The sequence below is a fragment of the Diprion similis genome, chromosome 8, assembly GCF_021155765.1.
Source record: "Diprion similis isolate iyDipSimi1 chromosome 8, iyDipSimi1.1, whole genome shotgun sequence".
Lineage (NCBI taxonomy): Eukaryota > Metazoa > Arthropoda > Insecta > Hymenoptera > Diprionidae > Diprion > Diprion similis.
Genome location: NC_060112.1, coordinates 22,758,906 through 22,782,269, shown reverse-complemented (window position 1 = coordinate 22,782,269; position 23,364 = coordinate 22,758,906). Strand labels below are relative to the sequence as shown.

Below are 23,364 nucleotides of genomic sequence, written 5' to 3'. Positions count from 1 at the left end.
TTTCATCAAAGAGTAGACCGAAGTTAGAAAAAATAAGGAAAAGCCTTAATTACTATTTAACACTAATGGAATGAATCATAATGAAGGTGGAATGTATTGTATCCAAACCCACGATCTAGTTTATTAGTTTATAATGTGGGACATTAATACACAGTTTTCACTGTAAGGAATGTAAAATATTGATGTTCAGATTTGAAACGTTTTATTGCTTGAAAAACAAACTAAATAGGTAGAAAGTTGAAGGACATTAATTACCAATAATATCAATAATTGGTATGCAGACACTCGATATTGAGGAATTAAAACCAAAAGAAAAATAACTTCAAACAAGCTGAATGGTTCTATATGCTGCGGTATGAGACATCTAGTAAACAGAGTATTTGATAAAAGTAATCACTCGCGCTAATCGCGGTTATTTCATATCCTATGCCCCGACAGTAGGATGCAAGTAGGCACCCCCCCATCAGGGCCGAAACGTCATTCACATTCAGTTTTTTCTTATTATTGACCTGATGACACAGAGAGAAATTTCTACAGACATTCATCGAGGTCGAGAAAAATCCCTTACAAATCACAGTAGGATTGACATCAGTGTAAGCGGCCAATTTCATCAAATATTCCCAATATATTATTTATTTCAGTTTTCAGAAGCAACTTACTCCTTTTTCGCAATATATTTTAATTTTTACCAACGAATGGGATTAGCAGTTCCATTTTTGCTTCTTACTACCTCTGTTTCCTTTTCCTCGGTTTCCTCGTGCATTCTTTTTCTGAAATTCAAATAGAATTCATTAGTAAACATAAATTCATGCTATGAGCATTTTCTACTCACAAAAATTCAATCAATTGTATGTCAAACGATTGTAATGTAGTATTGTAGCCCATACGAATATGGCTACTCACCTTGTTCTGAGCTTGGAAGGGAATCTGGTTCTGCGTACGGCTGCCTCCTTGAAAACTACTGAAATCGACATTTTTGTAGTCAAATGATTCTCTAGGTAGAATGCCTTTCTCTTTCATATTCCTATTATTTTCCTGTTTACTCCTTTTCTTGTTGTTTCTGTAAAATATACGAAGTCACATTATTCTTAAAACCCATCTTCCAAATTGATCATTGTAATGTTTTGTGGATTATTAAGTTATTTCACGAAGTTACTTGAAAAATTCTGTAATTTTTTTTTTAAATACGATACTATCTATACATGATAATATGAGTAAATTGTAGCACCAGAAAAAAGTATCTGGGTCTAGTAAATGAGAATCCATATTAAAATGAGTTTTCCAAATCTGAAGTGAACCTGAATTGTAAAGCTGTATATAACGATACAATACAAAATGAATGAAGAAATTCACTTGATAGTTTTTTCTTTTGCAATTTTAAAATCATTACCTAAGTGATTTAACAGACAATTCTGTATTTGCAGAAAGTTCCCTATCATCAGTGAATGAACTATGCCCTGTATCGCGGAATGAGGTTTTTTGCTTCTTTACACTCTGTTTGGGTGAATTCAATTCTCGTTTATCTCGTCTATAATTTTGCGTGAGCTTTTTATGCAGGAAAGGTATCGGTGTTGACAAATCATCTTGCGACTCTGGAATTTTAGTATCATCATGATAATTAGATTGTCGTTTACGCTTTCTGCCCTGCATCTGGCTCAAAGTTTTGTGGTCAGGTCCCAACTGTTTAGAATCAATAGATTGATTCGAACTGCTACCAGCCGGTTGCTGTACACTGACTGGATTGGTAACTACTTCAACGACATCTTTGAAGTGTTGGTAAACTCTGTTCTTACTCTCTGTTATTTCGTTTTCATTATTTTCTACCAATTTTATTCTTTCAGCTTCTTCTTTTTCTCGTCTCTCTCTTTCTTTCGCTTCTTCTGCAGCCACCATGGGCAATACACGCTTATACCGCTCAAAAGGACTGATGAATGGCGTTCGTCTCTTTTTTTTCCTCGTTATGTGCCCCACGGTGTCTTCATCCTAATGAAAACCAAACAGAAAAATGTGTTCAAAGACCTACTTGAGAAAATTAAGAGTTGAAAATGAATTGATTAAATTAACTGATGGGAGAATCCTACTCTGACTAGTACTTTCCAAAACAAACTCAATTGAAAACTCTGGAGCTGAATTAATTAGATTTTTCTAATTATTGCGAAATTATTTGTGACTTCAAGTTTCTAAGCGTAGGATTCTCCCTTAAAGTACACTTTTCGTTATCAAACCTCTGATTGTGGGGGGCTGTCAAATACAGTGACAGTATGAGGAACCGTTTGATGAGTAATATTAATTTTGGATGAGCTATTTGGGTCCAATAAACAAGGTAAATCGGCTCTGATCTCCATATCATGTGGCATATCATGAGGCGAATACAGAAGTGCAGTTTCTGAATCTGTGACTTGATTTCGTTGTGTCATACGTTGTCGGATATCATCTTCTAGGATGGGTTTTATCATCGGCTGTTCCTTGGCTTTTAAGATTATTTTATGAAGCGATAACGAGTTTTGTCTGACCAGAGGCGGTATTGGATTACAACATGCCAGAATCCCCTGCATTTCACGGGGCAAACTCTCAGCGATGTTCAATAACATATGATTTGGTAGAACGTAACCAGTACTGTCGTCCTCTGCCCTACCAGTAGCATCTCGCCACTTATGCAGTTCTCTAAGAGCGTACAATTGTCTGTTATTGAACATTTTCTTGCTCTTTCGATACAAATTCATACAACTTTCCTCTGACCAAACTGGTTTTCTGTACGTCTTTTTGCATATGTCTGTACTTCGGTCGTAGACTGCTTTCAAGATATTGCTTTGCCCATTGGCCTGTTCTAGCAATGCATTTGTTAAGTTATCTTTAATATACAACAAGTAGTGGGTATCTTCCCTCGCATATTTCATCAGCTCCTCAGGAAGAGGCCTGACTCGCCAGTCGGCCAGTTGGAAATGTTTGTTTGGATCAATATTACAGTAACGCTTCATAAGATGTGCCAAACTTAGGTACGGCAAATTAAGCTGTTTGGCCGCAATATGAGTATCAAACATATTTACAATGTACAAAGACAAATCTCTTTGCAGCCACTCGATATCACTGCTAGCGCCGTGAAATACCTTAAGAATGGACGGTTTGGTAAATATCTCATTAAGCTGGTACAGCTCAGATCTAAGTGACAATGTATCGACAAGATAGTCCGTATCTTTGGTTGATATTTGCATCAGGCATGTTATACCTTGGAATGATCTATATGAATGATGCTCCACGTCAACTGCAATCTCAGTGTATTTACTTAAATCATCTAATAGTATTTTTATATCTTCAGGTTTTTCAATCACGACTAAAGAAGTGTCATCTATATGTTTATATTCAACAGGAACACGAGACTCCAGTTGATACTCAGGTGCCTCAAACCTATCAAGTTCAAATTCGTATGGATGGCTGAAGAATTCTCCGTCCTCATCTTCTTCGACATAAAGCACCAGTGGCTTTAACGAGTTTGGTTTATCCTTTATTCTAGGTTGGAAAGGTTTAGGGCTGTTATCAATTTTATCTTCAAACTTCAACTGTGGTCGCTGAATATTCTTTGCCGTGAGTAAACAAATCGCTTTAGCCTTATTCATCGGTTGAGATTGCTGAGATTTTGAATGCAAAGATAAGTTATTCCAACTACCGCTTACAGCTGTTGAGTTGCTCTGCGATACAACAAATTCAACGTCTGGGTTTCGCAGAATTCCGGATGCCTCATCCATGCATATTCCCTAAAAATAAATTACTTTCTGTTACTTTCCTTTATCAAGGGTGAATGGCTTTCTTGTGATATTGTCAACTTACCGCTCGCTCTAATAAAATATCATTAGCTTCAATTAAAAGCTCAAACTTTTCTTCTATATCACGCCGTCTGATATTGCCTCTCACTCCGACACCTTCTGTAATGTTTTGCATACAGCCCAAGACGTTGTTTATCTCGCCATTAATGATATCACGAAAGGTTGGAAAACATTTGTAGTAGTCATATTTTTCACCACTGGGTAAGCCGTTAGCGGCTTTTATGCCGGTTTTTAGTGCCTCGAATCCAGCCTGAAAAAATTATCTGATTACGATCAGCATAGACAATTAACTGACAAAATTTACCGACACAAATCGCGATAAGTTTTTTGTCGTTTTAAATACGTATGGTTAGATTCGAATCTGTGACACTTACATTAACGAAATCATCGAAATTTGTAAATCCTGGCAGGATTTCGATGACCTCCACACCCTGAGCATTTGCCGATTCATTCTGTGGAGAGTCAGAATCATTACTAGATTTATGACCAGGCTCAAAACTCGTGTCGGTACTCATTTTTCCACGAGTGCTCCTTTGAGGTTAAGAATTTCTAGTATTGAGGTTATATCCGACGCACGCACACCGATGTGTCTTCAAAGTGGGCTTGAAGGCAAGACCGTGGCTAGAAGTGTATCACTGAATATAAATGTAGTTATACCTATACATATCAAATCAGTAGGGTGACGGCCTTGTGACCAACTTCATTTGCAAAAATGTAAAGCATCGTACTTGGATTACATTAAAACTACAACGCTGCAATTGGCTAATCTCACGTTATATTTTTACCATGAGCTGCCAGCCAATCGACGCGTCTGACTTGTCGCTGTCGCCAGCTATCGCTGTATTAAAAATATTCAATAGCTTCTTCACGCACTATACCATACTATACCTAACCTTCCGTAAACACTTACCATTCTCAAATGTGAAATGACGTTTGTAGTTGTGTCTACAAATGTGTGAACAGTGATTACATACTGTAGTATACAATGCATATTCAAGATGGTGCGAACAACAAAGTGATTCCATAAGGTGATGTAAACAATAAAAGTTGTCTACGAAAATTGTTTGTGAGCAGAACTAAGAAAACACGCAATAAATAATCAAAACCAAAAATATGGCCAAGTCTGTATTGAGTTCAGATACTCTTCCTAAGGCAGGGAGAGTAAACGAAGGTTAGTTAAATATGTTCAGAGTCTTGAAGCTTTCTCTTGTCACTTTTCAAGACGCGCCGTAATTGCGGCTGATTCCTCTCGAGTTAATGTCAATTCCGACGGTTACAGTTTGCCGGGAGTGGCTGGTACACGAAGATGGAGCATTGGCTTACAGACTACAGGACGAGGAGAGTAAGTTTTTTTTTTGTCATGACTAATATTATCGCGGTGTTGGTCACGGTAATAATTGCGTGAAATTTATTGTAACATGTAATGATAACAAACGATGACTCTCATCTCTTCTGTTGTTTACAGTCAAAGAACACTACACAGGAAACAAAGTTCGCAATGCACAAGTACGCGAAGATTTACCTAAGGCTAAAGTTGAACAAGAACTTGAAGCCCTTAGATATCAATGCATTATCCAACAGCAGTAAGTGAAACTATTTTTAAATTCAAAACATATGGATTCACGATAGACTTTGAAATAGTTCTATACTTGTATCATTGATTTGCAAAAATGTGTTGAAAAGAAAACTTAAGACTTGAATGCTTATAAAATTAATTTACTGTTTTTCAATTTTATTTTTTCATGAAAATGGTATTTTTTCTTTCCTCAAAATGAAACATTGTAACAGAAGAATTGATGAAGAATTATTCAACAGGGAAGAGAAAGATGCACTTGTTGCAAAGCAAATTGCTTTAAATTTAGAACGTGAGGAACGGAAGAAAGAAAGAATGTTGCAAGAGCAAATGAGACGGCAGCTCAGACTCGATGATGAAACTGCGCAACTAGAAGCTGAATTAGAGATGCAAAAGCGGATACAAGAAGAAAAAGATCAGGTAATATAAACAAACAAGAATTTTAAGTACATATTTTTTCACTGCTGATTGACATAGAGATCACATAGTAATATAAAAATGACATAATACTGACTTATTCAATGATTTCAATGGTGATTTTATGTATCTACGAAAATCGTTATGCTATGATCAATAGGAATTAGCAAGAAAGTTACAACTAGAAGAAGAAGAAGCTACGGCAGAGGGGGAAGGTTCTACAATAGATGAACAGCTGCTTATTGACCAGAAGATAGCGATGGAAGCTCAGGATGCAGAATTAGCACGAATGCTACAGGATAAAGAACGTGCAAAAGCGCGAAGAGCAAGAGAACGTGCGAAGCAAAAAAAGCTGGAAAAACAGCAGCTTCAACTCCTTGAGGAACAGAACGCTATTGAAAAGCCACAGAGACCTGACAAATTGGATCTGAAAATACAACACAAGGTTAAAGAAAAAGCTGGTGCTAATTATTCGCAGTATCCTGATCCAGACGAAATTCAAGTACTTGAGAGTCCATTGAATGAAATAAGGGAAATGCCTAATGTTGCTGCGATGATTGATCCAACATACAATGGTAATACACACAGAAGCTCTTCAAGCAGTTCAAGCAACACTACAAGCCCCGCTTACGTTTTACCTACACCCCCTCTCGAACTGATGGACGAGGATGCACCTTGTTATATGCCTATTCAAGGGCAAAGGCGTAATCAGATTCAGTCCCCTTCACTTGTTCATGAAGAAAAACAGAAGCGTCGTGTGAAGGATGGATGCAAGCATCAATAATAGTACATATTGAGAACCGTTTTTCTTTTCGATCTGATAAAGTGGATAAAAAAATTGAAAAAAAGAAATAAATTAATCAGAATCGAGGTATTATTTAAAGTATTGATCATTGCTGTAGTGAGTAGGATTTTGTATTCATTTTTTTGGAATCAATTTACAATGATATGTAATAATAAGCATTAGGTACACGTAAAAGTAATGAAAGCAACAATGTAGGCAACTGTTAATTTTCCTCATTGAAACACTCAAAACATGAAATTGAGGATGAAATATTTAACGTCAAATTCACACAAATTTTTCATAAAAATCAGAAGTTTCAGATGGACGTTACACTACTAGTACCTTGTAATTGATACGAATAGAAAAATATCGGAGTCGATAAGACTGTGGCCTTGTAGTATTTTCTCGTGGTGTATCCGAGAATCTCTCCATTTTGTAGAATTATGTATTTAAACAAATACCGATGTATTACATATGTACATAAATATGCGAATGAAATTTGGGAGAATACGATGACAAGGAAACATGTGGGAGTTTAACAACTTGATCAAGGGCGCACACTGCGCTTCTTTTATCGTATATCATGCACTTTGAATCATTCTCTGGAATCTCTATTAATGATATGCCTCCCTTTAATCAAAGACATATCGATATTTTATTTTATATAAAGATATTTTTTAAGGCTCATTAACTTGTTCAATATAACGACAACATTACTGCCAAAGATCTGAAACTTTAACGTTCGGCTTTCAACAAGATTGACTGGATTATTATTGAGAGTTATTATTATTTCCGGTTTATATTTTCTATACCATTATGAATATTAAGTAGCTAGCCTATATCTATACCGGATACTTCAACGAATTCCATATTTGACTGCATAAAAAAGAAACGTTGACCAAACAGTATTGCCATGCATGTTCAATCATTCCAATATATTTTAGGCAATTCATTCGATATGCTGCTATCCAGTATTTATCTCCAGTGATAATCTTTAAAAAAAAATATTGTACACTTTCTTTCCTGTGTGCGTTTATACTTAAAATTTGAAATGCTAAGGAGCAATTTGCGATACTTGGGGTAAATTAATTGATGATAGATTGAAATCTATCTAGTATTAGAATGTAAGATTAAAATATGAATATTGTATTATCCACGGTGACTGGAAAGTTCTTACGATATTACCCTGCATTCATTTACCATGGCACTATTACCACATTATTATTATTATTAATATTAATATACTAATATAATTTCACATAAACATATCAATAAATTATTTACAAGATATCAGACTTTTGTTTTTTACCATGGCGTTATTTCACAAAATGCTACAATTTTTTTCAATAATTTTTGTTGCCCATAAGCCATCTTTTCTCGTCATATAATTTTGTATATTAACAAGATTGCAGTTATATAGACTAGAGCATCGATTGAGGAAATACATAACTTTTTCAATTAGCTATGAACAATGGCGGATTTGATCCAAATTCAACATAGTAAATATCTATCCAACTAGTAGATATAAATATATTCTTACTTCATGTGCAATTCCAACATGACGTCTTTGTTTCGAAATTTCAAATGTTTTCCACTATGTAGAAGGGTTCCATTAAAAAATGGTAATTATTATCGTAGCAGTAAACATGAAACAATTTTGATAGATTTACTTTAATGCGTTCTCAATGTACATTTTTAAGTTTGTTTTTCATATAGTAAAAACACTTAAACTAGTCTTGCTTTAATTACAGGTAAAAAAAAAAACACCAGGTTGTCACTTCAGATTGATCTGAACTCTCTTGAACTATTTCCGATGAGTTCAGAGCTGACTTTCAAGTACCTATGAATTTAACTTTATTCCTGAATTTAAAGTTTTTTGCAATATAATATACATGTATATTCACAGGTTTTGAAAAAATCATGTGAATCTTCCACAAATTGCTATCTCTATCTACTGTCGGTCATACCTTGGATAATTGATTGATAACTAAAGGCTCAGCTTAAGGCCAAGCATGGGATTTAGAAATATAAGTTTATTTTACTCAGTTGATGGCTTTCTTGTTCTTCTCGGATATACAAACAGTGTCCTTTGGGTAGTGTATTGAAATGTTTTACGCTTGGTTCTACGATCCCTGTGAGCTGTAGAAGATTTTTCCTCTGTGGTTAACGGTGACAGAAAGTTTTTCATTTTTCTGGAACATAAAACCAATAATAATTACATTTGGAATACCTGAATTGATGTCAAATTGCAGATCGCACTAAAAGTAAAATTGGATCTTGCTACAATGTTCTAACATGTAGAGCTAATTATTTTGAAAATTCTTCAGATACCTACGGAGCTGGCTGAGTACTGGTTGTCTTGATCTTGTATGCGGGGGTGAAAAAACGTATGGCGGAACTTGTTCGATGTCTAAAAATGAATACGTGAGAAGTGAACATTATTTTTACGAATGTTTTTACCTGATACAATACTTCCCATAAATAACTTCGTACATACTTCCATACTGTAGATATGAAAAAAAAAAACTGATGCTTACCTTTTTGACTACTTGGTGGATCAGATGTAACATCTGGTGGAGAAAAGAGGAAAACATCGCTATTGCTACTTTTGGATCGAGCTTTTCTTCCACCTCTCAACTTTTCCATGTTGCTGTCACTAGAAATGCTTGTTGCCGAATCCGTTCTTTTCCGGCTAGTTTTTTTAGTTGTTTCAGCCTTACCCTCTTCAGTATCCTCAGCAGGTTCCTCGTTTATTGTTTCCTCTGAAACAACAGTTTTGGCAAGGGTACTTCGAGTCCGTTTTTTCACTTCTGACTTGGACGGTTCCAAGCTAGCTGCTCTCCTCTCTTTTGATTTCTTCTGTGTTGAAACGTCTGAAGCATTTGATGACGATCTCCCTCTAGTTTGAACATTTGACATTTCCTCGTCTTTCTCTTCTGGAATGGATTGGGAAAGTGTACGGCGACTTCTAGTATTTTTTGCTGGACTGTTAAGAGCTGACTCTTCAGTACTTCGAACTAGCAGTGATGATTTTGGCCGTTTATTTCCAGCGGGTGACTTGGTCGTTTCTTCAGTGATTATATCTTTGGCCAGAGATGAAGCTCGTCTGGTTCTTGATGTTTCTAATATTTCTTTAGGTACAGAATTACCACGTTTCCTTGTTGTTTTACTTGTACCTTGACTTTCCGGTGCTGTTTCCTTAGCCACCGACACGCTTCTTCTCGTTCTGGTGGTTAAACTAACGTCAAGATCCTGACTAGTATGGCTCACCTTACGCGACCTTTGAGGTTTCTTGCTAATTGGTTCAGAATCGTTACTGAAATCTGTCTCAGATATCGAAGTAAGGGTAGAATTTTTAAGACTATCATGAGAAATTTCTGAGATGGTTGGCATTTCTCTTTGTGCTGATGCAGCGCGTCTCGAACTTCTCCGCAATGCTATCTCAGGCTTACCGGTTTGAATTTCTTCCACATTCCTTGACAATGATAGTAATTCTTTGTCTACTGAAGCTGATCTTCTTTTCCCTTTTCTTGTACTTATGGACTGAGTTTCATTTACAGATTCATCAACTAATTTGGTAAAGTTATCCGAAGATTCTATCACATCAAGAGGTGTTTTCAAATTTAAAGTGTTTCCAGTTGACGCTAACACCTCTTTCGTTACTGACGATGCTCTTCGAGCCCTGGTCATCCGCACAGGTCTTGGACTTTTCGATTTTTCTCTATCTTTATTTTCAGAAGTCTTACCTTTTTGGTTGGATGTATTTGGCGAAGAATGTCTTGGACTTTCCGCACCTGACGATGACGGTATATCAGTTGCAAGGACTGTTGACACCGCACTATCAGTTTCACTAAGATTAGCTGGGTTTTCAAGTTCTGTAGGTTTCTTATTGTTGTCAAACCTTTTGGTGTCATATCCTGGATTTTGAACAAGTGAGTCAGATATAAAACCATCAGCAACTTGTTCTGTCGGTTGAGTTCCTCGTTCACCATTCGTTGTCACAAGACGCTTCTTCTTAGTCAAGTCTTGGTCGCATTCTTCTTCCATTTCCGAATCATCAGCAATCAATTCAAAGTGTTCGATGCTACTGACAGATTCATCCTCAGTAAAGTTAGAATCGTTCATATCTTTGTTCGGCACAGATAATGAAAATTCTTTGGCGTTTGTATGAGAGGTAGCCAAAAATTCCCAATTATTTGGTTTCGAGTGTGATTTATTTACAACTTTATGGCTTACTTCAGTTATATCGTTAGATGATTCATCCTCAGTAATATTGGAATTTTCAATTAATGAGGGTTTTGATAGTCCCTGTAACCCGCTGTCTTCGTCTTGGCCTCGTGATTCGTATACTGGAAGAGCATTTATAAATATTTCATTCTCAGATGGTTCCCTGAAACTGGCAGCAGAATTCGTTAAACTTTGGAAGCATTCTGCATTCTCTTCGTCTTCTCCTCTTTCTTTCAAAGCAGTTAATTCTGGTTCGTAATCATCCGTATCATTGTCGAGGTCTCCTGGATGATCATTACCACCATCACTGGTTTCAGATTCTTCACTATTTTGAGAAAAATGCATGTCCTGATCTCCTAATTTTTCCTCATTACTTTGATGTTTCGTCTGTTCGTAAGTTTTTGAAATCATAGTACCACTAGCCTTGAATGCATTGTTGTATTCCTCTGAATCAACCTTCTCATTTGATATCTGATCATTCTCTTGATGATCAGGTGAATATTCCTCGGCTAGCTTATTAACTACAAAGCATACTTCAGGCTCGTGATCTAGTCCAAAGTCATCAACTTCCACTACAACGTTTTCATCTCCTTTATCATCATCATCATCATCATTAACATCAAGCTGTTCTGTGATAACAGTTTTCGATAAGAGAGAACGAGTTACAGTTCTAGATTCAGTCGTTTCCATAGACATTCGATTTCTTCCGGCCGTGTGATACTTGTATTCTCCTGTATTGCTATAGATACTTGATTTCTCTATGCCACTTCCAATCCGTGCGCGCAAATTGGAATTACCATCATTGGAAGTAACTGCAGGTGTTGAAAGAGAGCTGCTGTCTGACGACAATATGCTGGATGAATATCTTGACTCGTTTAAAGCGGAATATGGCGTGATCGGAGACACAGAGTAACGGAGTTGCCGAGAGCGTTCTGCAAGTTTTAGGTGATCTGATACTGATGAAATAGATTTTCGAGGCAGAGCGATCGGAGTAGCAGCCAGTGATGATTGTTCGATGAGTGAGTGGTTGGACGGTCTAGCCTTGAGGTCTGTTTTATTTAAAGGATCTCTGGACTCGATCAGTGATTCACTTGAAGATAAATGACCACTTCTCCTTAGACTAGGTCGAGCACGAGGTCCTTTTATACTCATTATACTGTGACTGCTATCAGCACTCTGAGATTTGCCACTGGCATTGGGACTGTAAAATACTTCCTCACTTATTTCCGATGTGTTATCTTTATCAGTGACATTCGATGACTCAATAGCTGCCTCCTCGTGACTAGAATCATTGAGTGGTTGTCCGATACTAAAACGAATTTGTCTGGTAGGTTTTAGTTCTTGTTGTTTGAACAAGTCATCTTGCTGCTGGTTGAGTGAATCTCGAGTTAAGGTTGGTGGCGATGTAGAGCTTTGTATCAGTTGACGAATTTTTAATATAGAATGCGGTGTTTCCATATCATGTTCCATCTTAAAAGATAAGGGTTTCTTTCTTTTAATTAAAGGTGTTTCTAATGCAACACCCGCGCTTAGGATACTCGTACTAGATTTAGAAGGGGTATCTGTTTCCTCTGATAATTTTCTTCGTTTATTCTTCTCAGCGCTGAGCGGCTGTACTTCGTCCTCTGTCATTTGATTCCGAGGTCTTTTCCCTGATGTTTTTGGCGCTAGCGTAGGAAACAGAACACAGCTGGAGTTTGTCTTCATGCTCTTCAATCTTAGAGAAGTACATGGCGCACTTATAAATGGAATTTGACAATTATCTCTCCTGACATAGGTCTCTTTGATCTTTTCAAGAACAGTTTCGAAAACTCTGTGACTCCTGCCGGAGCTCTGTTTGTGCGACATTGGCCTTAGGTGTTTAGGTAATGGGTTCTCGTCTAAGAATTTTCTGCCCGAATTCAATGACAGAGCCTTTGTTACATCGGGTAGTGTATCATTATAAGCATGAACCATTGTTAAAGGAGCCGACTGAATATTTTTGAAATGAATTTTAGAGAGACTAAACTGTTGAGCACTTCCTGCTTCGGTGTAACGACACCTTTGTAGATAGTACAACAAACGAGTTTCTTCCAACTTATTTTCCTCAAGGAATTTTACAAAGGCTTCTTCCTCTTCAGGATCCAAAGCAAGCTGTAGAATCTCATTCAATTTACCACAGGCTTTACATGCTTGAAAAAAGCAAGTTAACAGTTGTCTATAGTGTGACTGTGGTCTTTGGTGAAAAGCTGTTTGAACCAAACCACATTCGACTGAGAGACTGATGCTGGTACTCTGATCACAAATTGCTGACAGAGGCGGTTTTCTTATTCGCAAATAAATCAATGCTACTTTGTATTCGTTATTACGCATCAATGTTCTTATTACAAGTTTGTGATGCCACTCTTTAACATCTGAATCTGATACCAATTGCCCGGTCAGAGTGTCCAAGAACCCTTGATAGTCTTCATGATCGAGTAACCAGAAGGCTTGTGTTAATTTTATGAGACTCGGACTCATCTTGAAAGCTGATGGGTACTTTATTAACTGATCAACATCGGGGCAAGAACCTTGTAAAAGTTTAACCAGATCCATTAGCAAATAAATCGTAATTTGATGCTTGTTCTCCATTTCGTCAGAACCATTCTGATTATAGCAGTCAAAGAGATAACTTCTCAAAAGCGATTGTAAGGATGGAGGAGGATAATATCCTCCTGTGGTAATATCCCCGCCTTCGCGTTCCCATTGTAATCTTAATGTCTGACACTCCTGTGTCATTAATTCGTCGATGAATAATTCTTCCTTACGATCTCCAGAGCTACTAGTAATCTCTCTAATTTGTTGGCGTTTGTTTTTATAAATGGTTGCTAATCTCTCATATGGATATGGTATTTGGAGCGAGAATGTGATCGGCAAAGGTTCCTCATTGACTTCATGTGTTTCAGGTAGTAGTCCGACATCATAAAACCAAAGAAGAACTCCTAGATGAGTAGCGACGCGGTGTAAGGCTCTCTGTTGCTTCACAAGATCGTCTGAAGCGATGGGTAATCTGGCGACTACGTTTGATAAGCATTCAAGTTGTTGTGAACAAAACCGTAACAATTTGATTTCTTTGTCTCCGATTGTTGAACCGGATTGGTCAAACAGTGGAATGCATAGCTGATCAGCTACCATTTTTAGAGAAGAAGCCCTCTGAGCTCCCCACCTCAAAAACATAGGAAATAAATATGATACGCTTCCATCCTCCCATTCCTTGGCACATTTGATTAGGAATGATGCCCATCTTTGCTCCAGGCAGAGAGAAAGGAGCATTTCTCTTTGAGCATTTTGATCGCAGTCAAAAGAGCAGTCGGTGTTGAACGGGACTAATCCAGCAGCAAGGCACCTATGAAATGTTTCTGAGGGTTGTATCAAAATGCTAGGACCAGCAATGGCCATGTCTCGTAGTAATTCCCACTGCAAGCCTCTGGTCATCCAAATTCTTAGGTGGCTATTTGTGAGTTCCACCCAATCAAGACATAGAGATTTGGGGTAGAATAGCTCATCCAGAGAATTTCCTCCATTGTTAGGAAACTCTCTTAACGTTAAAGGAGAGTAAGCACAGCTTAAAACAATATCGTTAGCAATATTAAACGTCTCTGATTTCATCTGATAATAACACAGGAAAGTATTTGGGTTCTGACAGTTATGAATGTTTCGTGGTAAATGTTCTCTGTACCACTGATTTAAATCGAATAATAAGGCTTTCCCGCTCAATCCAATGAGCAATAAGCTCGCATCTTCTTTCTTACTGGTCGGTTCACTTTGCTCATAGTTGTTCGTTCTTTCCATTGAAACCAAATTCGTTATTTTGTCAACAGGTTCTAGTTGTAGCTCAAATTTCAGACTAGGTTCACCTTCTATCTTGAAATGCAAATTGCTTTCCTTGTCACAATACCTTCTTTCGATGAGCAGTGCATACATCTTTAGAATAGGAGCTGTTTCAAAAGTTTCTTCCTGGTATGCAACCCACAGGTAGTAAAATGGTCTCGGATCGTCGGCTGGCTCAAGTAGAGCTAAATGACCGATCGCCATACTATTTTTAGCAGAAGCACTTATCCAACCAACCGAACCATCGTTTTGCCAAATTATGATTCTCCCTAAACATCCAGATATCACACAGCCAATCTTCTTTGCATAGATTAGTGTCGTGGTAAGATTCTCATCATACAGAGGTGATGATTCAAACTCCTCTCGATTGAATCTTATAAATTCTTCAATGCCTAAGTAATCAACAGAGTGGAAAAAAATTCATTAAAAAAACGTAACAATTGAAAAGTGAATCACTTATAGCGGTACCCCTTAATCACTTAAATTAAAAGTTTCAAATTCAATGAAAGACAAATTTGTCAGTACATGAGAATTAGGAATAAGTTACTAACCAGGATTGAGCAAGTTGTATGCTCTGTGCTTTCCCCTATCACAACGTTGTTTCGAATCGAATGAATACCTGTCTTCAGATAATTCAATTTCAGTTGGCGATAGTTCATTAGTTGTCAGGTAAGATACATCTCCGTCCCACAATACACGGCGCAAATCCAGAACAATATGATAAAGATTGCGCAAAGCGACACACGCGATTCCGGAACTGTTGCTCAACATGCCATGTGTTCTTTTCTCATTGAAGTCTTCCCACTCTGCACCTCCGTTCATCACGCACACCTGCTCTATACCTGCAGGCATCTGGTAACCGCAGTATAGTAAACGATTATAGACAAACATTTGTTTTTAACTATCAGCAATTTCAATTTTGTCATTGGATGAAAAATATACTCTTGACAGATATTTATGATTGAATTAAAATAGATAATACGTTAATAAAAATGCAACGTACCTTTATTGATCTGAGAACTCTGGATGTGGAGCAGTCAAAAATGCACAGCATTCCTGTAGAATCTTTAACCCTATTCGCGCCATTGTCCAGTCCGACTAAGAGCAATAAAACGTCCCCAGGCTGCTTGGGAAATTGTGCAACAGCCGTCACTTTCTGACAGAAGGTCCACGAGCTAATGTTTTCTCCTGTTTTTGTGTTGATTACAACAAGCCGTGGACCATTACTCAGCCATGCGTGATTCGCATCTTCCAAAAAGCCTCCGAGGGGAATATCTGAGCTTCTGGAGGCAGGGGATCTTGCTGACTGTCCAAAATCATCTCCACCTGACGTGTTAAGGCCATCCCATATCGATGCTTGGATTTCTATTATTTTACGAACCTAAATGACGGTTATGATGTATGAAAATGGTGTAAATAAGAATATAAAAGTATGAAAATGTCAGGTTTCTAGAGTCGACTAGTTTTCGATTTTTGGCAAGCATTGCCTGAAGTTAAACATGCTTTTTCTTAGTAACACTCAATTGCAATTTTATATTACTGTGAAAAAATTTACCTCACAATGCGTATCCTCCAGCTCTTTCATGTTTCAAACAATGATTTACGAATCACGTTGAGGCCAGAAAACATTTATATAAACTGTATTTTAAGCGCTTTAAATGAGGTTATGTTTCGTTGCTTGAATCGTAATAATTTTGAATTCGAATCAAAATACACTTGAGACACCAGTTTGGTGGCTCTTATTATTGCCCGTTGAAAGAATGTTTCACGAGCGAAACATACGTAATGATAAATATATTTTTACTGTATTATTAAATTTAAGATTTATTTCGCATCTCGTGATCCATTCAAAAATACCCTGAAGTACGTTAAAAATGGTCGAACATGGAGGCTTGGATTTGATTGGGCGAAGAGTTTACGGCTGCAATTTCGTTTCGTTCTCGTGTTTTGAACTTCAAAGGAATATTACATCTTCACGAATGAAAGAATTTCACGAGTATAGTACACAATGAATGACATTAACGTGTATCCTTTTGTACAAGTAGCTGAATCGTACTTTTAAGAAATTTCTTTACTACCAACGCTTTATTATCGGCACTTTATCGTCTGATAAAAGATTTTTCTAACATAACCTTAATACTGCCAATAACAGATCCGTTTCAGTACCTTTTACAACGGCCCGAGAGGCAGACGTCGTTTATCAAGTTTTGAGAGTTGATTCCGAGCCGAAGCGAAGCGGCGTTTCTAAGATACTGAGGTTGGACGAAAACCGCCTGAATGTGTAAGAATTGGCATTACCAAACACCACTCTTCTACCCATTCACGAGATGAACAAATTTATGTTTAACCGTCTCTTGGAAGATTTATTGTATTCTGTTTTTTTTTTTTTGCTTCCAGGAGTTTTACAGGGACAGAAGCACGCAAGGTTCGAGTAGGGCTGACCTCATTTTTCGAAAGCTTGCTTCTTGTTGTTGAAACACTCAAAGAATTTGGCCCACCTGCGCCTGAGTATACACATTATTGACCGGACATATTCCACATAACACGGCCTACGTAACTATTGGCAGAAAATTATTAACATGCCTGAGCATACCCCAGCACCTTATACACCCCGATCAGTCTATGGGTACGCTTTGTTTGTCGGTTCAAATATGTTATTCTTATTGTATTTGGTATGGGCTATAGTCCCAGATAATTTGCTGCAAGAAAAATTCGGCCTTACTTATTGGCCATTGAAATACTGGGCTGTGGCTATTCCGATTTGGGCCTTGACTGCCACTGCCCTGTTTGCGTTTCTTATTTATCCAGCAATCAATCTGCTGATGACACCAGATATAGACGATGTTAGAACTATTAGAGACAAGTTCTCTCTGAGTACAGCGGATAAAGTTCCTGGAGGAATTCCACCTGTATCTGACATACCGATAACTCAGGTGTGCAGGCAGCTGTACCTGAGACCTGAAGGAAAAATGAAAAATACCTGACTATTTTCAGTTGTATGGTATTTTTCAGTGTGAAGCTAGTTATTACGTTACCATGTAGTTGTATTTTTTTAATATTATTTTGTTCTTAAAATACAATATTGTGCGTATAAGTTTAAAACGGTTATAGAATTTCATTTCTTTCATAACACCATATTAATTATAAATTCTTTTCTTATAAATATCATTATTACTGGTGATCATTGCATAAAAAACTGTATTGTCCCACTAAACTACAATATCCTTCCCTTTTTTTCATAAAGTTACACAGAATTTGAAAGCATCAAAGTTAACAATTTAGTGTGCGATACAGTTGGACATGAAATGACCGATAAATTATTTGTGTGAACGTATAGCCGTAGATCAGCCAGTCTTTTCGTCAATATTGTCTGGAATTGGAATTCCGAGGACTTCGAGAAACTTGGAATTTTTGACGTGCTGTCCAGGGCCATCTTGCTTGAAGGAGTAAATCAGCTCGCCCCCTTCTTTGACAACTAGGGCACCGCCGTTCTGTAATCCATCTCCTTTATAATTTCCCGAAACTTTCAATTCCTTGCCTTTATTAATAGCAGCTCTTGATTCCCCGGTAAACAGCGAGGCAATTATAGAGAAGTAATTGTAGCGCTTAAATCCAAGACCGGCATAGGTCTTCTTATCAATATCCACGTAGAGTTCTGTGAGGAAAAAGAACAAAATCATTATCATCAGTTCAGGTGCTTTCCAATGTTGAAATTCCGGTGCGATGACTAAATACCTCCTTTGAAAAATTTTCCTTCCACGAACTCTTTGCTATCAAAATCCTCCACCCCAACGCCAATCAATTTCACATTGTGCTCCTTGAGGAGATCTGCAATTGCAGACACCTCCTTTGCCCACACTCTGCATAGCATGCATCCCCAGCGTCTGAAGAAGACAATCACTACTGTCTGGTCCTTCCAAAGACTTTCCATCGAAACAACCTGTCGAAATATAAGAAAGAACGAGGTTTTTCACATATCCGTACATGGACTTTGGTACAAAAAGAATATTGTTTCTTGGTAAAAATCAATGTAACAATGAAAAGTAATGGTAATTGTGCAATTTGATATTCACAAACTAAAGAATCCATGATCTTTCGTTCTGGTAGCATTATTACGGGAATTTTATCGGAAATACTGACTTTAATACATTCCAGATGCGCACAACAAGTAAGATAATCACTTACCTCGCCAGTCGTAACGTTTTTTATTTGATTTTGGGATATCTTTGTGAGGTCCACCATTGTTGAAAATTCGCTCCTGTTGACAAGGTTCCGTCACGATGACTACGCGTCAAACTGAAAACAAAGCGCAATGTGGTATACATATACCTATACGTATACATGTGTGTGCACGAGTATAGGGATATAATATGTTTATCGATATTTTCTGTCGAAGAGGAGGTCGTTTTGTACCTGTTCTGCAGGTTGATTGCAAAATATTCTGTATGTATTCCACTGGATTAAATGTTCTATGGTCACCTTGAATCGGGACTTGCGTTCTACTCGGGCTTAAAATATTCTTTCGCGTTTTCATGGACTTATCTGACGATACATCCCATTAACTACAGTCTCGGAACCCCACCACCTCTGAAGCCTCTCTACTCAACGTCTAATGTGAGTATAAAGTGTGTAATTTACCCGAGTGTATTTATAATGTCACTCCACAAGTTTCAACTGAATATATAAAAACCTTGATTCACCGTTATTTAATAGTTGCGCAACGCGGTGATATCGCCGGCCGATTGCACCGATAAAAGCTGAAAAGCACAGGTCATACATAAATCCGTTTAATCGGTCGAGGTATGCTTCAGTTACGTTAAGGAGGTACGTGCCCTAGTCGATTGAGACGTGTCGTCTATATCTCCGAATATCGACGTCCACGTGTCTCAGATGATAAAAGGCTTAACAGCCTCATTCTATATGCAATTCTGAACAAAATCACTCCGATACACCTTCATTTGGTCCAAAAACAAAGAAACGGCACGGATTATAGAAAATCGTAATACGTAGAATTCATGCCGTTTCTTTATTTCTCCGTCAAATTGAAATGTGTTGGAGTGTTTTTGTTCAGAATTGCGTACAGAATGATGCTGTTAAGTCCCTTGCCGCGTTTGAAGTACAGCCGACTCCGATATTTACAGATTCATACGTTAACGTCGAAATCAACCAGGGCACCCCCTTAGAAATGAATTCACCCGATTATCTTCAACAAAAAGTTGTGAAAAGTTAAGAAAAATTATTTAGAAACTTCCGTAATGTTATTTGCGCCAATAATGGTAGTGGTAGAACTGAATTGCAGCAATTTGAATAACACCTGATAAATAAGATATTATCAGTTTGGGAAAATATTTATATAATATAGCGTCCAGAATGCTGCATTAATCAGTCCTTATCGACTGCGTTAAATGTCTTCGATTTCTCCTAATATCACGATTTCTAATTTTTGATGCAATATTTTTGTTTTTGTGTAAAACCGAAATGTCTCGGTGTGTTTTTATTCAAAATTGCATGTAGAATTCGGCTGTTTCCTTTTTCGCGTTGCGATGCATATAGCCTCTGATAATAATAGCCAAAATATAGAAGTCACTTAACGCAGTCGGTAAGAACTGATGATAGTATCCCCTTAAACTCTGGTGTCGTTTTAATTCATGTATATATAAATTTTTTTGGCCACAGCATAGAGAGATACTCACTATAGTTGGCGCAAATATAAAATGTTACTGAAGATTTTTTGAATGATTTTTTATTCTTTTTCCTAGCTTTTGATCCAGCCGGACTTTGCTTCGATAACTTTTCATGATATGGAGCATAAAAAGGGAAGCCGGCCTCACGGCTGCCGCGTTGATATCGAGTTACGCAATGAGGTAGTAAGTATAGAAAACTGTATTGAAAGGTCGTCAAAGTCAAGGACGTACATCATATTTATAAATTTCAGTTTTCTCACGAGCATTAGTCACGGCTGCAATGAAACGCCTTGAACCAACTTGCGATACGAATGCGACAGATAATTTTTTGCGATCGTGTTGCGTCCGCGCAGGGATGAAAACGTGAATATAATTGATCGTCGGAACTACATGCTTTGCGCGAATATTCTTCATTGATGAAATCGAATCTTTTCACATTACTATGCATTTTTCAGGAAACAGCTCTGGGCGGGGCTTGCATGGCGATTAGTGAAGTCTTAATACGCAGGTCCAAGACAAGAGGAAAATTACATTCGTGACGTTGTTCGCCGCGACATTGATGGCCCGGGTCAATTATTACGTAAAATTGGCTCGGCCTCTCTTATCTAAGAGGACACAGATGCAAAATGAATGCGAAAAAGTAAAGCCACGCCTTTGCTGAAAACAAGATTCAACGTTACACACTTCCACTTTTCTCCTGGATTTATAGTAGCAGTTTAGCAGTTCAGTATGCCATGTGGTTACGGTCTGTTCAACATGCCTGAAGATCCACGTGCGGGCCACTCTCGAAACTCATTCAGAGGTAAAAACGTCGAGTTATCGGTTAAGTTAGCGGAGAAAAGCTCAAGCAACGAACTGTTTTGTAGCTTTGAACTTATCTCGCGTCCAGATGGGAGGGAGGAGACTTACCAGCAGTAAGTATAACATTATTAGGCGTGAGTAATCCTGGGTGTTGAATAATAATCATAATAATAAAGTAATGAATAAACACGTCTTACTATCCTTTTAGAATGTTCTCGGTATTGGAACAATGCAATCCATTATTTTATTCAATCACCTGGCACAAGGTGGAGAATGTATCAGCAGAAAATCATCCCTCGCTGAAGTTGTTTGAAAAATGTTCAAACATCAAATTGCTTCATTTGACAGCGAAAGGATCGACTCGTGGAACTGTTATGCACGTGTTAAATCGTGCACTTACAGTTGAAAAAAAAAATATATTCGCTTTGCAAGGAGGTCAGACATGATAAATTGTATTTAATTATACTAGTAGTGAGTAATTATTCTCCGTTCGAGTCTTATCAGTGGAATGTAGATCATTTTATTACATGTATGATGTATATGATATCCCTTATATTCTACAATACATACCTCAAAGGAGTAATTATCGCACATCGCTCTACTTGAAGAATATTTTCCAAGCTTTGTAACAAATTATCCTAATTACGTATTGTTAAAACAATTTAAGTATGATCTTACTGTGTTTTAATTTGTTTCAGATTCTGACAAACTTGATGTTGAATCAACTGCTACAGATTTTCCATACGCTGCTGATCTAGTGAAATTCATACGTGCTGAATTTGGATCGAAGTTCTCAATTTGTGTAGCAGGATATCCAGACATGCATCCAAAGTCTCCTTCAAAAGAATCTGACCTGTTTTACTTGAAGGAAAAAGTGGGCACAAATATTTATACACGATGCTAAATAATTGCTATAAATTACTACAAAATTGTAGTTCTCGAGCGAATGCATTCCAAAGTCCTAGTGAAGCGTATTTATGGTTTATTTAAAAAATCAAGGAAATTAAGGTGCATCCAATCTTTAAGTTGAAAATAATTTTAGGTCAATGCCGGGGCAGATTTCATTATAACTCAAACAATTTTTGAATCACAAGTATTCATAAAGTTTGTGAAAGATTGTAGACACATAGGAATCAACATTCCAATAATTCCAGGAGTATTTCCGATTTCGGATTTCAAATCATTGCAAAATTTGTCCAAAAATTGCAAAGCTAAAATACCCAACAATATACTGCAAGATTTGGAATTAATCAAAGATGATGATGCAGCTGTACAAGAATATGGAATGAATTTGTCAACGAGAGTTGTCAAGGAAATATATCAAAGTGGAACAGCCAATGGGATTCATGTATTCACTTTAAACAGGTAAGATATAATCCATCTAAGTTGAAAATCTAAAATTCAACTTACATGTGGAATCTGTATTTGTAATACTTTTTATTTTCGATTTGCAGAGCGAAGTTGGCCTTGGAATTTTGTAAACGTGTTGGATTCTGCAAGGTGTAAAAATTGTGGAAAAATATTGAATTACTGCATCATACGAAACCTGTTGAGCTGCTGAAGCTTATCTAAGGATCCATTTTATTGATCGTTACAAAAATTTTCCCACCATAGGTATAAGATGAAATTTTACCTGAAGAGTACAAATGTTATAGACATGAAATTGTCAATCTTAAAATACATACTTTTATACACATATTTATTTTAATTTAATTTATTTAAATTTGTTAATCAAATAAAAATCTATTACAGTTACAACTGCTCCTATCTCAATTGCTTATCTTGTAGTAGAAATAGCGTTTATTTTTAAGAGCATGTAAAATTGAGAATTCCAATAATTCTCCAAAAAATTAAGAAACCTAGAAAATCTGTTGTTTTCGTTCAACAATTAATTACATTCGACGTGAAGTGGTTGGGACTCTGAACTGCATAAACGAGATGGGTGTGAATACTTGGAAGGGTGAATATTTCGACCGGTCGATGTATCGAAATTTCAAGCATGCAAAAATCAAACAACGAAAAAAAAATTGTTCGAAATCGATATATCGGCCATTTGAAATGTTCAGCCTTCCAAGTTTTTGCATCCTTTGCATCGACCCTCCGGACCAAAGTCACAAATTCAAATGATCGTGAGTGGCGTCCCGGATGTGTCGTGGTTGGACGGCGAGTGACGCGCCGCGGATCGCCAGACGCGAATACTGACGTAGC

At 37.3% G+C, this 23,364-nt stretch overlaps 6 protein-coding genes across 11 annotated transcripts; 3 read left to right on the top strand and 3 right to left on the bottom strand.

Annotated features, from left to right (window-relative positions):
• Positions 1 to 227: 227 nt before the first annotated feature.
• Positions 228 to 15,658, bottom strand: LOC124409841 (exosome component 10). 2 transcript variants are annotated; one of them, XM_046887740.1, is made up of 7 exons: positions 15,654 to 15,658; positions 4,196 to 4,352; positions 3,826 to 4,071; positions 2,226 to 3,752; positions 1,391 to 1,983; positions 904 to 1,060; positions 228 to 770 (listed from the first exon to the last, which is right to left on the bottom strand). In XM_046887740.1, the coding sequence occupies exons 2-7, from the start codon at positions 4,334 to 4,336 to the stop codon at positions 702 to 704; spliced, it is 2,733 nt and encodes a 910-aa protein (XP_046743696.1). In that variant the 5' UTR covers positions 4,337 to 4,352; positions 15,654 to 15,658; the 3' UTR covers positions 228 to 701. The 2 variants fall into 2 exon arrangements, with proteins under 2 accessions (XP_046743696.1, XP_046743695.1); XM_046887739.1 differs by lacking the exon at positions 15,654 to 15,658 and having other exon boundaries at positions 4,196 to 4,425.
• On the top strand, positions 4,688 to 7,090 carry LOC124409846 (coiled-coil domain-containing protein 50). Its single transcript, XM_046887749.1, has 5 exons — positions 4,688 to 4,992; positions 5,101 to 5,163; positions 5,287 to 5,404; positions 5,637 to 5,814; positions 5,972 to 7,090. Exons 1-5 carry the CDS (start codon positions 4,935 to 4,937, stop codon positions 6,593 to 6,595), a joined length of 1,041 nt encoding a protein of 346 aa, XP_046743705.1. The 5' UTR covers positions 4,688 to 4,934; the 3' UTR covers positions 6,596 to 7,090.
• LOC124409839 (protein ELYS) lies at positions 7,966 to 16,545 on the bottom strand. Of its 2 annotated transcripts, none has more exons than XM_046887736.1 (6): positions 16,227 to 16,543; positions 15,675 to 16,052; positions 15,223 to 15,523; positions 9,133 to 15,063; positions 8,927 to 9,005; positions 7,966 to 8,787 (listed from the first exon to the last, which is right to left on the bottom strand). In XM_046887736.1, exons 1-6 carry the CDS (start codon positions 16,254 to 16,256, stop codon positions 8,634 to 8,636), a joined length of 6,873 nt encoding a protein of 2,290 aa, XP_046743692.1. In that variant the 5' UTR covers positions 16,257 to 16,543; the 3' UTR covers positions 7,966 to 8,633. The 2 variants fall into 2 exon arrangements, with proteins under 2 accessions (XP_046743692.1, XP_046743693.1); XM_046887737.1 differs by having other exon boundaries at positions 8,645 to 8,787; positions 8,931 to 9,005; positions 16,227 to 16,545.
• Positions 16,546 to 16,553: 8 nt separating this feature from the next.
• LOC124409851 (phosphatidylinositol N-acetylglucosaminyltransferase subunit P-like) lies at positions 16,554 to 17,773 on the top strand. Of its 2 annotated transcripts, XM_046887759.1 has the most exons (3): positions 16,554 to 16,696; positions 16,824 to 16,952; positions 17,069 to 17,343. In XM_046887759.1, the coding sequence occupies exons 1-3, from the start codon at positions 16,680 to 16,682 to the stop codon at positions 17,193 to 17,195; spliced, it is 273 nt and encodes a 90-aa protein (XP_046743715.1). In that variant the 5' UTR covers positions 16,554 to 16,679; the 3' UTR covers positions 17,196 to 17,343. The 2 variants fall into 2 exon arrangements, with proteins under 2 accessions (XP_046743715.1, XP_046743714.1); XM_046887758.1 differs by lacking the exon at positions 16,824 to 16,952 and having other exon boundaries at positions 16,580 to 16,696; positions 17,069 to 17,773.
• On the bottom strand, positions 17,741 to 19,325 carry LOC124409848 (prostamide/prostaglandin F synthase-like). Of its 3 annotated transcripts, none has more exons than XM_046887751.1 (4): positions 19,214 to 19,325; positions 18,857 to 18,967; positions 18,407 to 18,611; positions 17,741 to 18,326 (listed from the first exon to the last, which is right to left on the bottom strand). In XM_046887751.1, the coding sequence occupies exons 2-4, from the start codon at positions 18,911 to 18,913 to the stop codon at positions 18,016 to 18,018; spliced, it is 573 nt and encodes a 190-aa protein (XP_046743707.1). In that variant the 5' UTR covers positions 18,914 to 18,967; positions 19,214 to 19,325; the 3' UTR covers positions 17,741 to 18,015. The 3 variants fall into 3 exon arrangements, with proteins under 3 accessions (XP_046743707.1, XP_046743708.1, XP_046743710.1); XM_046887752.1 differs by lacking the exon at positions 19,214 to 19,325 and adding an exon at positions 19,085 to 19,105; XM_046887754.1 differs by lacking the exon at positions 19,214 to 19,325 and adding an exon at positions 19,007 to 19,029.
• Positions 19,326 to 20,771: 1,446 nt separating this feature from the next.
• Positions 20,772 to 22,670, top strand: LOC124409847 (methylenetetrahydrofolate reductase). Its single transcript, XM_046887750.1, has 5 exons — positions 20,772 to 21,269; positions 21,365 to 21,591; positions 21,855 to 22,030; positions 22,199 to 22,521; positions 22,611 to 22,670. Exons 1-5 carry the CDS (start codon positions 21,085 to 21,087, stop codon positions 22,660 to 22,662), a joined length of 963 nt encoding a protein of 320 aa, XP_046743706.1. The 5' UTR covers positions 20,772 to 21,084; the 3' UTR covers positions 22,663 to 22,670.
• Positions 22,671 to 23,364: the final 694 nt, after the last annotated feature.

What these genes read in the sequence shown, in the direction of transcription:
- LOC124409846 (XM_046887749.1), top strand. Translation starts at nt 4,935, where the DNA reads ATGGCCAAGTCTGTATTGAGTTCAGATACTCTTCCTAAGGCAGGGAGA. An exon ending in CAATGCATTATCCAACAGCA is followed by an intron (nt 5,405 to 5,636) that starts GTAAGTGAAACT and finishes ATTATTCAACAG; the next exon opens with GGAAGAGAAAGATGCACTTG. An exon ending in TACAAGAAGAAAAAGATCAG is followed by an intron (nt 5,815 to 5,971) that starts GTAATATAAACA and finishes TATGATCAATAG; the next exon opens with GAATTAGCAAGAAAGTTACA.
- LOC124409839 (XM_046887736.1), bottom strand. Translation starts at nt 16,256, where the DNA reads ATGAAAGAGCTGGAGGATACGCATTGTGAG. An exon ending in ATACAACTTGCTCAATCCTG is followed by an intron (nt 15,064 to 15,222) that starts GTTAGTAACTTA and finishes TTGATTACTTAG; the next exon opens with GCATTGAAGAATTTATAAGA. An exon ending in GTACTCAGCCAGCTCCGTAG is followed by an intron (nt 8,788 to 8,926) that starts GTATCTGAAGAA and finishes TTTATGTTCCAG; the next exon opens with AAAAATGAAAAACTTTCTGT.
- LOC124409848 (XM_046887751.1), bottom strand. Translation starts at nt 18,913, where the DNA reads ATGGTGGACCTCACAAAGATATCCCAAAATCAAATAAAAAACGTTACG. An exon ending in AAAACGTTACGACTGGCGAG is followed by an intron (nt 18,612 to 18,856) that starts GTAAGTGATTAT and finishes ATATTTCGACAG; the next exon opens with GTTGTTTCGATGGAAAGTCT. An exon ending in AGGAAAATTTTTCAAAGGAG is followed by an intron (nt 18,327 to 18,406) that starts GTATTTAGTCAT and finishes TTTTCCTCACAG; the next exon opens with AACTCTACGTGGATATTGAT.
- LOC124409841 (XM_046887740.1), bottom strand. Translation starts at nt 4,336, where the DNA reads ATGAGTACCGACACGAGTTTTGAGCCTGGTCATAAATCTAGTAATGAT. An exon ending in ATATTTTATTAGAGCGAGCG is followed by an intron (nt 3,753 to 3,825) that starts GTAAGTTGACAA and finishes ATTTATTTTTAG; the next exon opens with GGAATATGCATGGATGAGGC. An exon ending in CCTTCCAAGCTCAGAACAAG is followed by an intron (nt 771 to 903) that starts GTGAGTAGCCAT and finishes TTTGAATTTCAG; the next exon opens with AAAAAGAATGCACGAGGAAA.
- LOC124409847 (XM_046887750.1), top strand. Translation starts at nt 21,085, where the DNA reads ATGCCATGTGGTTACGGTCTGTTCAACATGCCTGAAGATCCACGTGCG. An exon ending in TGTTTTACTTGAAGGAAAAA is followed by an intron (nt 22,031 to 22,198) that starts GTGGGCACAAAT and finishes AAATAATTTTAG; the next exon opens with GTCAATGCCGGGGCAGATTT. An exon ending in CATGTATTCACTTTAAACAG is followed by an intron (nt 22,522 to 22,610) that starts GTAAGATATAAT and finishes TTCGATTTGCAG; the next exon opens with AGCGAAGTTGGCCTTGGAAT.
- LOC124409851 (XM_046887758.1), top strand. Translation starts at nt 17,251, where the DNA reads ATGCCTGAGCATACCCCAGCACCTTATACACCCCGATCAGTCTATGGG.